This window comes from Aquarana catesbeiana, linkage group LG02, assembly GCF_042186555.1.
Source record: "Aquarana catesbeiana isolate 2022-GZ linkage group LG02, ASM4218655v1, whole genome shotgun sequence".
Classification (NCBI taxonomy): domain Eukaryota; kingdom Metazoa; phylum Chordata; class Amphibia; order Anura; family Ranidae; genus Aquarana; species Aquarana catesbeiana.
In genome coordinates, this window is record NC_133325.1 from 768,530,741 (window position 1) to 768,542,761 (window position 12,021).

The 12,021-nt window shown below is 44.6% G+C and overlaps 1 protein-coding gene across 1 annotated transcript in view; it reads right to left on the reverse strand.

Annotated features, from left to right (window-relative positions):
- Positions 1-11,671, reverse strand: part of LOC141129320 (uncharacterized) — a 29,438-nt gene extending 17,767 nt beyond the window's left edge. The window contains exons 1-3 of the mRNA XM_073617273.1: positions 11,520-11,671; positions 6,720-6,956; positions 4,456-4,710 (exon numbers count right to left, since the gene is read on the reverse strand). Of these exons, the coding sequence (XP_073473374.1) occupies positions 4,456-4,710; positions 6,720-6,956; positions 11,520-11,625 (598 nt within the window). The 5' untranslated portion in view covers positions 11,626-11,671. The remainder of the gene's footprint in view (positions 1-4,455; positions 4,711-6,719; positions 6,957-11,519) is intronic.
- Between the last annotated feature and the right edge of the window lie 350 nt (positions 11,672-12,021).

A 12,021-nucleotide genomic window follows, 5' to 3' on the forward strand; every position in this document is an offset into this window, starting at 1 on the left:
AATGATGTGGGGCAGAGTGGTTTCAGAGGTGGAACGATTTGCCTGGCTAGATAGACCTCCGGATGTGTTGGTCATACACGCTGGAGGTAACGATTTGGGGGTGAGGACGGTCCGGGACCTGATAGAGGATGTAAAAGCAGATTTGTTGCACTTGCACACTAATTATCCGAACACTTTGTTACTATGGTCTGATATTGTGGCACGAACTTCGTGGCGCAATGCTAGGTCTGTGGTAAGGATTAACAAGGCTCGTATACGTGTCAACAGGGTGGTGGGGAGGTTTTTGGTTCAACAAGGGGGCATGGTGATTCGGCACAGAGAGCTCGAGATAAATGTAGGCCTCTATTTGAGGAGGGATGAGGTCCACCTCACAGATGTGGGGACGGATCTTTGGACCATGGGTTTGCAGGAAGGAATAGAACGGGCCTTGAGGGTGTGGAGGGGCCCTTAAGGATAAGGTTTCATCCTTTCGGGCTGTGGCTGGTTTGTTGTTGTTGGTCGGTGACGGTAGCGGTAAATAAAAGGTTAAAAGGGGTGGGGGGTCAGCAATAGTATGGCCCCTCCTGTGTATTCCTGAAAGGAATACCGGTATGTTGCACTGCGGGAGGGGGTTGTATCCGAGCGGTACAGCTGGAGGCCTTATCAGTTTTGAAACATGTTCCTGCAGTGCCCTCTTGTGGATATGTGGTAAACTGGGGTAGCTCCGTCATTGACCAACAGATTGTTTAAAACATGTTGTTTTATCTGAGTTTATATGTTATTCATATTGAAGTTAATATTGGAGGTAATTTTATACAGTTGTTTAATAAAAGGCTGTTATGGCCATTTATACTCCAGATGAAAGGTGTGGTCTCGTTATTTAAGTTGGTAAGAGGGTGGAGTATGGTGGCTAACAGTATGGGTAAAATTGGGGTACATCTGGACTACACTAGTCAAGTGAGGCCCGGAATGATGGAAAGAAGAGGAATAGTGCAGGGCCGGGCATGACAGTGTGTCTAGTGACACACATAGGGTTAATGTTTCAAGGAAAAGTGTGGGAGGAGATAACAGGAAAGTAAGGAGGAGTGGCCTTATAAAAGAGGGGAGGAGCAAAAACGGAACAGTGTGCTGGGAAGGAGACACGAGGAGGCAGAATTTCCCACCCTCCCTCCCTGTGTAATGTGTTGTTGGTGTTGTTAATGTGTGTGTTTATTTTTCAGGTTTGGAAGCATTTGGTCGTCATGACAGCTGGATGGTTGGCTGGTTTGTTGTTGTTGGTCGGTGACGGTAGTGGTAAATAAAAGGTTAAAAGGGGTGGGGGGTCAGCAATAGTATGGCCCCTCCTGTGTATTCCTGAAAGGAATACCGGTATGTTGCACTGCGGGAGGGGGTTGTCTCCGAGCGGTACAGCTGGAGGCCTTATCAGTTTTGAAACATGTTCCTGCAGTGCCCTCTTGTGGATATGTGGTAAACTGGGGTAGCTCCGTCATTGACCAACAGATTGTTTAAAACATGTTGTTTTATCTGAGTTTATATGTTATTCATATTGAAGTTAATATTGGAGGTAATTTTATACAGTTGTTTAATAAAAGGCTGTTATGGCCATTTATACTCCAGATGAAAGGTGTGGTCTCGTTATTTAAGTTGGTAAGAGGGTGGAGTATGGTGGCTAACAGTATGGGTAAAATTGGGGTACATCTGGACTACACTAGTCATGAGCTCACAGAGCCTCTCCTCACTTCTTGTCAGAGGCACTGAGCTCAATGGACAGCTTGGAGCCTGCAGAGTTTGACAGGCAGCACCGCCTGTTAAACTCACCTATTGATTTCAATGGGGCCACTCTGCAACTGCAAGCCAAACTCTCTCCCAGTAGCAGCATAGTCCAAAAATGTAAAATTACCATTCAGCGATGTAAAAAAAAAAGGAGGTGGCAGTAGCAACTCATTAATGCCTGTCAGCTGCTGCTATACCACTCGTTGAAAAGCAATACACCACAGATCACTTTTAAGAGGGCAGTAAGCATTGCCGCAAATGTGAAAGAAACGTGAAACACATCATCCATATCACACTCACCACCAACCAGGTCACTCCCCAGCCACTTCCCATGTTAGCCACCTCCCTTCAACTTATATCACAGGTGACCATTTCCCAACCTGCAGATGACGGACCCTACTCCCCCCACCCGCTGATTGACCACCTCACACCCCCCTGCTGACAGACCTCTCTCCCCAGCCTGTCCCCACACACCCTCTCACCTGCTGACCTGTGGATGGGGGAATCACTCTTACAGTGTTATTGTGTTCTCCCAGTGGGGAGCCTTCCCTACGCACACAATACAATCATCAGTGCTAACTATAGCTGGCAGCACTGATTGTTTTGGAAAAAAACTGACAGACTGGTTTTACTCAAGTCGATTAATAGATTGACTTGTGTACAACCAGCTAGCCCATACATAGATTGACTATGGCTGGTCTCTGCTTAATTGGCTTAATTTAATGTATGGCCCACTTAACCACTACGCAGTCCCTAAACATCCTTCCACAAACCTTTACGTTTTTCCTTCCCAGATTCCTTCATTCTCCTCACCTGTACATAGTGCCCACTGTCATACCCTCCACACTCCTCTCCTGTACATACTATCCACTTTCATACCCTCCACACTCCTCTCCTATACATAGTGCCCCTTGTCATACCCCCCACAATCCTCTCCTGTACATACCGCCCACTGTGATACCCTCCACATTCCTCTCCTGTACATACTGCTCATTGTCATACCCTCCACACTCCTCTCCTGTACATACTGCCCACAGTCTTACCCTCCAAACTCATCTCCTGTACATACTGCTCATTGTCATACCCTCCACATTCCTCTCCTGTACATACTGCTCACTGTCCTACCCTCCACACTCTTCTCCTGTACATACTGCTCAGTATCATACCGTCCACACTCCTCTCCTGTACATACCGCCCACTGTGATACTCTCCACACTCCTCTCCTGTACATACCGCCCACTGTCATACCCTCCACACTCCTCTCCTGTATATACTGCCAACTATCTTTCTCTCCACACTCTTCTCCTGTACATACTGCCCTCATAATACCTTCCACACTCCTCTCCTGTACATACTGCCCCTATCATACCCTCCACACTCCTCTACTGTACATAGTACCCACTGCCATACCCTCCACGCTCCTCTGCTGTGCATACTGCCCACTGTCATACCCCCTACACTCCTCTGCTGTGCATACTGCCCACTGTCATACCCCCCACACTGCTCTCCTGTACATAGTGCCCACTGCCATACCCTCCACATTCCTCTCTTGTACATAGTGCCCACTGTTATACCCTCCACATTCCTCTCTTGTACATAGTGCCCAATGTTATACCCTCCACATTCCCCTCCCTCACCTGCACATACATCCTACTTTTATACCATCCATACTCCTCCCCTATGCCTCTTACCCACAAAAACAGTTCTTTAAAATTATATTGAATATTCTCAATGTTACCAGCTCTAGAATGGGCACACTTTTGCTAGTTCAACTAAAGGAAATCTTCACAGTCCTCATATTTGTTCTGCCCATTATTAGTACTCATTTAATTTTGTGATTACTACTGTGATGTATAGAGGAACATAGGGGATATCAGCTACTCTAAATATACCACTGAAAAAAAAAAAGTGTCCCTGAAAATATTTTTGAAATGTTGGCACTGCCCAAGGGCCACCGCGTCAGTAGGCGGCCCCATGAGAGGCTCCTGGGACCCTGTGATATTAAAGCGGTAGTAAACTTTGCTAACATTACTACTTTTTAGAGGCCCTGAGGTAGGTTATGCCATAATGTACAAGTATGTACAGCATATTAGCACATTAGGGTACACTTACCTGTCAAACTGAACCCTCCAGTGTTGCACTGTGATCAATCCAGTGGGTCCCGGGCGATTCCATCTTCACCCGGTCTTCCTTCCGGGCTCTGTGCCTTCGGTCACTTGCCTTGGCCAGGCTGTGTTGCTGTCACTTCCACGCATGCGCATGCTACTACAATGCGCATGCGTGGAAGTGACAGCATCACACACCCAGCCAAGGCAAGTGACTGAAGGCACAGAACCCGGAAGGAAGACCGGGTTCTGTGCCTACAATTCTCCCCCTACTGGGGAGAATTGTCCTCTCTATTTGTCTTGGTGACCACTGTGATGGGACAGAATGTGATAGGAAATCCAAAATGTTACAGTTGTCACCCAAACAGGAAAAAGTGGACACTTTTTTCAGTGACAACTGATTCACTTTAGAGAGATGTCCTCACACTTCCTGTTGTGTCGCTGACAAAGGAAGCGTGGGGAAATCTTCCTAATGGGACAAAGACAACAAAAACTTAAATATGGTTCTGAAACTTAATCAGAAAAATAGACTTCACTTTCAAGGTCATTGGGAATAACATTGGACTCGTGCTGTGTCTGAATCCACCCACCATCTTACCTGCCACTTGCAGCACATCCTCTATTGGACCTGCTTGGAGGGGCTGTTCTCCTGCTTTGATTTCTTTAGCCGATTCCTCCAAAGTCTCTGCAAAGCCGGACTGCGCAAGTACCTTGGAGAAGTAGCACCGATTTGCACCAGTCTTGCCAGGATCAAAGCAGCATTTCCTCAGGCTGCACCGTATCTTGCTGATACCTGGATATCCACAGTCCCTTCTTCTATTAGGATTGATGTCACACTTCCACTTGTTCATACCTGTAGTTGGTGCAGAAACAGATTATACCTAATATAACGTTCTGTAAAAGCCCAGGGCCAGAAGACCTGACCCCAAGATTCTACAAAACATTTGTGAACTCTCCCCCCCCCCCCAAACAAAACATTTAACTCGTTCACTGCTAATCAGTGGCCCTGAGCCACTTTCCTGGCCCAAGCCACGGAGGCCTATATATATTGGTGGGAATTAGTGTGGGAATTATTGCCCTATTTCGTTGACAAACATTGATCTGCGACTGTACACCAAAATTGCGATGTGCTTCACGCCCATTTTCCCTTCTCATTTTTACTTAGACCAAGCAGACTTCACATTGGAATGGGAGGCGGGCAACAACACCTTGAAGATACTTACCCTTATGGAGTATGCTCAGTAGAACTCCATTCCACCTTGTCTGTTGACGCCAAAAAGGCGTTCAACAGGGTGGATTGGTGCTTCCTGGAAGAAACCCTATTACAACTAAGTTTGGGCTCAAACTCTTGCAAGAAATACTGGCTCTCTATTGTGTCCCTCACCCTAAAGTTCGGACAAACAGTATGCTATCTGACCCTATCCCTGCCTCCAGTAGGACAAGACAGGGTTGTCTCTTGTCACCACTCCTCTACTTGCTGGTGATGGAGCATCTTGCCATTGCGAGAAATCCAAACCTTTTATACAAGTAGAAGGCGCAAAACCAAAACATAGTTATCACAGAGTTATTAGATGTGCTGCAAAGGCATAGTAATGTATGCATACAAATGAAAAGGCTTCAAGTCCACAATCAATATGATTGTATAAAAGAAGTCCAAAATCAAAACCAGGGGAGAAGAGCAGGAAAAAAAAAGGGGGGGGGGGAGATGATCCACGGTCACGGTAGCCGTCCAAGGGGAACAGGAACCATGTTCCTAGTGTGCTAAAAAAAAACAAGAGGAGAAGGAAAGGCGCTTCTGGGTGCAGATTATTCTTAAAAAGGTTTAATAAACAATAAAAGCCAAATGGCAACTCACATTTTAAGAAGTGTTAATAGGCATAAAATAAGTGTGGATGTAGTCCTCCGTGGGGGGATCCTCAGTGTGGTCAGTCCCTGTTCCTTTCAGGGAATAGGGACTGACTACACTGAGGATTCCCCCGTTGCTGGGGGAGGTGAGGAGTAGAGAGATAGATATGGGTGTCATCAGCATAGAGATGGTGTTGAAAGCCATGGGAAGTTATCAAATGACAGAACAGAAGGGGTCCAAGACAGAGCCTTGGGGGACCCCTACAGAAAGAATAAATGGAGATGAGGAGACAGAATTGTAGGCAATACAGATGGAGTGCTGTGATAGATAAGAGGAGAATCAGGAAAGAGCAGAGTGTTGGAGGCCAAGGGATTGGAGTTTATTGAATAGGTGCAGGTAGGCAACAGTATCAAAGGCAGCAGAAAGGACTTGTAGTATGCATATGGCTTAGTAGCCATTGCTTTTAGCAGTTAGTAAATTGCAAATGAGTTTTAGTAGGGCAGTTTCTGTGGAGTGCTGCGAGCAAAAGCCAGAATGTAAGGGGTCAAGAAGATTGTTGTCACTGGGGTAGGAGCTCAGGCGGTTGTAGACTAGGCATTCTAAAAGTTTAGAGGTAAATGGGAGCAATTTATTCAGACTGATGGGGTCCAGTGAGGAATTTTTAAGTATGGAGGTGACCAGTGCATTCTTTAGAGGGGAAGGGAAGGTGCTAGTAGAGAGGGAAGGATTGAATATGTGAATGGGAGAGCACAGGGTATAAAAAGGGGATGACCATAGTAGTTGTGAAGGAACAGGGTCTAGGGGATCGGTGGTTAGGTGGGCATCTGATAAAAGTTTGGTAATCCCCTTTGTAGTAATTGGGTCAAAAGAGGAAATTATTGAAAGTGCTATTAGACATCTTAAATATGGCTGTAACATGAAACATGGTCATTAAAATGCACTTCACTTTTAAGGCCATTTGGGAATAACAGTGGAGTCATGCTGTGTCTGAGTCCGCCATTATCAACACATCTTACCTGCTACCTGCAGCAAATCTTCTGTTGGGAGTTCTTGGAGGGTCTCGTTGGCTCCTTCAATTTCTTTTGCTGATTTCTCTAAATCTCTCTGTGACCTGGAGAAGAAGCACCATTTCGCACCAGAAATGCTGGAGTCAAAGCAACATTTCCTCCTGCTGCACTCCTCCTGGCTGATGCCTGGATATCCACAGTCCCTTCTTCTATACAGAGGGATGGTACACTTCCATTTGTTTAACGCTGTAGGTTGGTGCAAAAATAGATTCAAATTATTACAAGGTTATGTGAGTCATTCAGTCCTTATCATAGATCATCATTATGCCCATATCCCATAGCTCCCAACTGTCCCTGATTTCGAGGGACGGTCCCTGATTTGGAATAATGTCCCTCTGTCCCTCATTGCTCCTCATTTGTCCCTCATTTTTGTCTGATCTATATAGCTGTAAATAAAATGCACTTTTTATCTATCAAGTGTTTTCCAGCGCTAAACCTTTCATCTGATTTCTAAGTTGCTGCATTTGTAAATTCCAAAAGCCAATTTAAAGGAATAGTAGTGGTAAAAAAAGCACTTGTGGGTTTAACCAATCTTGTTTTTTGTACAATTCTCCTTTAAGGGGCGTGGCAAGGGGTGTGTCCTATGCCTGCATACTTTTGCTGATAGGTGTCCCTCATTCCCATCTCAAAAAGTTGGGCGCTATGCATATCCTCCCAAAACCGGTGTTTCATCTTGGTTGCTGCTATATTGGAAGGAAAGTAAAAATGCTCTCTTCCTTTTCTTGGAAAAAGTTTAGCCATATCAGTAACTTAGGAGTGCATTTATAAGAATTGTTCCAAGCTATTTGTCTGTCAAAACTGCATGTAAATTAATTCTATTCAAATGAGGCAAAATCACATGTTCTCAGGATGTAGTCTCAGCAATTTACTATCACTATCTAGAACAGGGCTATAGAGGCCAATGGGCGTGTAGTGCACAGGAGTGGGCAGGTATCAAGGAACGACTGAGCAGAGGCTTTCCAGCACTGTGGAATGGGCGCTGCCCACAGTGTTACCCCTGCTGTGTGTTCAGTGCTGAATACCTTGCTTCTCTAATGCCCCGTACACACGATTGGACATTCCGACAACAAAATCCATGGATATTTTCAGACGGATGTTGGCTCAAACTTGTCTTGCATACACACGGTCACACAAATCTTGTCGGAAATTCCGAAAGTCAAGAACACGGTGACACACAACACGTACGACGAGCCGAGAAAAATGAAGTTCAATACCCAGTGCGGCTCTTCTGCTTGATTCCGAGCATGCGCGGAACTTTGTGCATCGGAATTGTCTACACACGATCGGAATTTACGAGAACGGATTTTGTTGTCGGAAAATTTGAGATCCAGATCTCAAATTTTGTGTGACGGAAATTCCGATGGAAAATGTCCGATGGAGCCTACACACGATCGGAATTTCCGACAACAAGCTCCCATCGAACATTTTTCGTCGGAAAATCCGACCGTGTGTACGGGGCATAACTCTTCCAGGTATGTAGATATCATTGTGAAGATCAGTGTAAGAGCGCTACCCAACAACAAACTCTGTGTGTGAAAAACTCATGTAAATACATCACAGTTTTTTAACCATTGTGCAACATAATCTAACTTACAAACTCAATAAAAATCAATAAAAAACAATTAATTAAAGTAAACAAAAAGTTGATAAGCTTTCTCAATCTTCGTAGTGCAGATTCAGATTTCCATTGTGCAAAATAAAGTGGCAAGTGCTGAAACAGATATTCAGTGCAGTCTGTGCTCCCCTCCTGTGTGCCCACTCACTCACCAGCTGCTAAGGACTCCCATGAAAGGAGTCTTTCTTGCTTGTGAAGTATGGATGGTTGGGCTTTGTTGTCCTTCTGGCTGTTTCTCGAGTTGTCCTCAATATGCGCTCATAAGGATGTTAATAAATGGCAGAAAAGAAGGAATTTAGCGTAATTGCTTTTATTTGATCCAATAAAACATAAAATATCCACTCACATGTTAAAACACGAGGTAAAGCATTAAAAACTGGAAGCCGGAAGTGTCCATCAACTTGCGTCTCACCGGCCGGAGATTATGTCACCACCCGCGGTCAACTGACGCGTTTCGTCCCTCCCACGAGAGTAGATATTTAATGTTTTATTGGATCAAATAAACAGAATTACGCTATATTCCTTCTTTTCTGCACAATGGTTAAACAACTGTGATGAGTTTTACACACACGGAATTTGTTATTGGGAAGCGTTTTTACACTGATCTTCACAATTTAAAGGCACAGTCACCTTATAAGAGCTGCAACTAAATTTTGCACTTGTTTTGGTTAATGGTAATTTACTCTTATTCCTTAGCGTAGGAGTATATATTGGTGTATATACACACATACACAATTATATATATTCATCGATTCATTGCCCCATACACGTAATTTTGCCCCTGTCTCTCTCCTCACCCCACTCTTATCCCCTTTTTTTCACTCTCCATCCCTTTTATTGCCTTTTTCCCTCTTCATCACCCCCATCCTTTTCATCACCCCGTCCCACCATCCTACTTTTCACTGACCTTTCCTCTCTTCACTGCCCTGACCCCCTCTTTGCCCTCCATCCCCTTCTTCATTGCCCTGCCCCCCTCATCACTACCTCATCTCACTCTTCACCCCCCTGTTCCTCTCTCCGCTCCCTTCCTCCTCCTCACCCTGTCCCCCTCCTCACCCTGGGTCGCCCCTCCCCCGTCTTCGCTGCCCTGTCTCCCTCTTCACCCCTCTTCCCTGCCTCCTCCCACTCTTCACCCCTCTGTCTCCCTCTCCACTCCCCTTCCCCCTCCTCACCCTCCACCCCCTCTCTATTCCCCCAGTCCAAGCAGACGCAGCCAGGCACACAGCATTTTCTTCACTTTTCCACTGGTTCAAACGGAACAGTCTAGAGATGTCTTTTTAGGGTTTTATTAGAATGTTGAAGTTGGATGGGGATAAGGTGAGCATGGGATACCCCAAAACTGCAGAACTGGACAATTTGAGGACTCCTTAGCTACAGTATCTTTCTGAATTATGCAAAGAAATGTTCCACGGAATCTCTAATGTTGACAGTGACCATGACTTGTCCCAGAGACCAAAAGCTACACGCAGTCACTGACTCACCAGCCCTTGGATCATCTACTCACACAGCTACAGGATCATCGGTTGCCTCCTGCTGATATCCACCAGGCTCTTCTCAGTGAGGGAGATGCAGGCTCATATCATACCACCACAGGACAGCTGGACTCTTTACCCTGATGTCCTCCTGACCCTTTTCCAGATCCAAGCTCATCCAGGGCTAAGCTTGCAGATAGGCAAGCTAAGGACTAGCAGGGACCTAGATATCTTCTAAGTTTTGATCTAGCACTCCTGCACCAGGGGCAGAGCCCCTGCACAGCAGACTCCTCCTTCAGCACTGGACACAGGAACACTGCCCTGCTGCCTCAGACTATGTATTGGCACTCCAAGCACCTACTGAGCACACTTTCCCAGGGATTGGCTGAAGTCAGAAAAAAAATATTCAGCCTGCTTACACTGTTTTTCATCCCACTATAATTCTAGAATCCTCTAGAACATTGATTCTCAACTCCAGTCCTCAAGTACCCCCAACATGCCATGTTTTCAGGATTTCCCTCATATGAAACGTCTGTGGTAAGGCGGTGTGGTAAGGCACTGCTAAGTCAGTGAAACTGATCAAATCACCTGTGCAAAATAATGGAAGGCTTGAAAACATGACCTATTGTGGGTACTTGAGGACTGAAGTTCAGAAACACTGCTCTAGAATACAGGGAGAAGCAATCAGAGTAGCAGCCTGTGAGACACTGAGCAGGCCTAAACAATCAACCCACTGATTACAGAGGAGATAGCTAAATTTACCTAACACCCTACTCTACACTAGGGGGTTGCTACGCCTGGATAATAGTATTTTGTTTTTGTTTTTTCTTCCTCCATTTGTTTTTTTTTAATGTTTTCTAGTGTTGCATATTTTGTGTAAATATGATCTGGAATAATGCATTTATTTAGATGGGAAAAATGAAATAAAGAATCACAACACAGACAGCAACAAAAACCCGACAGGTATTGTAACCCCAAATCTAAACCCTTTTGCTGCCATTTTTTGCTGTTTTTTTTTTTTTAATGTTTAAAATCAATTTAAGCCTGAAAATTATTTCAAACCTCCAAACAATATACTGTATATTTCTGAAAGCAGAGTCCCTGGAGAATTAAAAAAAAAAACGGGCATTCTAATTTTTTTATGTCACATGATTTTAGCGCAATGGTTTACTAAGTGCAAATTTTCAGTAAAAACTACACGAACGTTAAGCAGGGCCCTCTGATTCCCCCTGTATTGAATTGTACTGTAACTGTACTGTCTGCCCTCATGTTGGAAAGCGCTGTGCAAACTGTTGGCACTATATAAATCCTGTATAATAATAATAATAAATTTAGTACACCCAAACCCAATATGTTACCTAATTTTTGGTAAAATATAAAAGACGAAGTTGCACCGAGTAAACAGATACCAGACATGTCAAGCATTAAAAAACTCTGTTCACCTATGAATCGTCAATTAACTTCAGCATCCAGAATTTTACATGTTACAGGTCAATGGTTTAGAGTTAATCGTGATTAACAGTCCTGAATATTTTGCTTTAACTTCATCTGTGCAGCGATATGTAATGAGCTGTTTGCTTTTTTTTCCCTTTAAATAAAGCGTATACTGTATATGAAATGTGTTGGGATGGAGAGTTAATATAAATTATATACAGTACTTACTGAACTTTTCATCCTCGTCGTGGCTTTCGCTGTGGCCGTCATTCTCGGCCAGACCCGGCTGCCCCAATACAAGGAGAACGGAGAGAAGGATCAATTGTTTTCCCATGGTACCTCACAAATATCAATCTCCACTATCAAAACTGACAAGCTTGTTATTTATAGGAATATAGCTGTTTAATCAACAAAGGGAACGTTTACTGAGGGTGGGTTCAGGGTCGTATTGCTACTACACCCATTCCATTTTTGGCAGCATGCCCCTTTATTACACATCATAAATGTGATAGTAATTGGTTGTATGGTCATTATTTGCTGGTAGAGATAGAGATGTGTTTGTTGGCAGGTGCAGGTATTCTTCCAACCTGTAGATGGCATGGCGCCACTGCTACAGGGGACTAGGAGTCTAAGGACGTTTTACCGTTATGGACTCCATTAGTTCTCTGTAGGTAAGCAGGCTTCCAAGTGGACACCCAATTCCCGCAAGGGTTTGGGCAGCCTTCTTAAC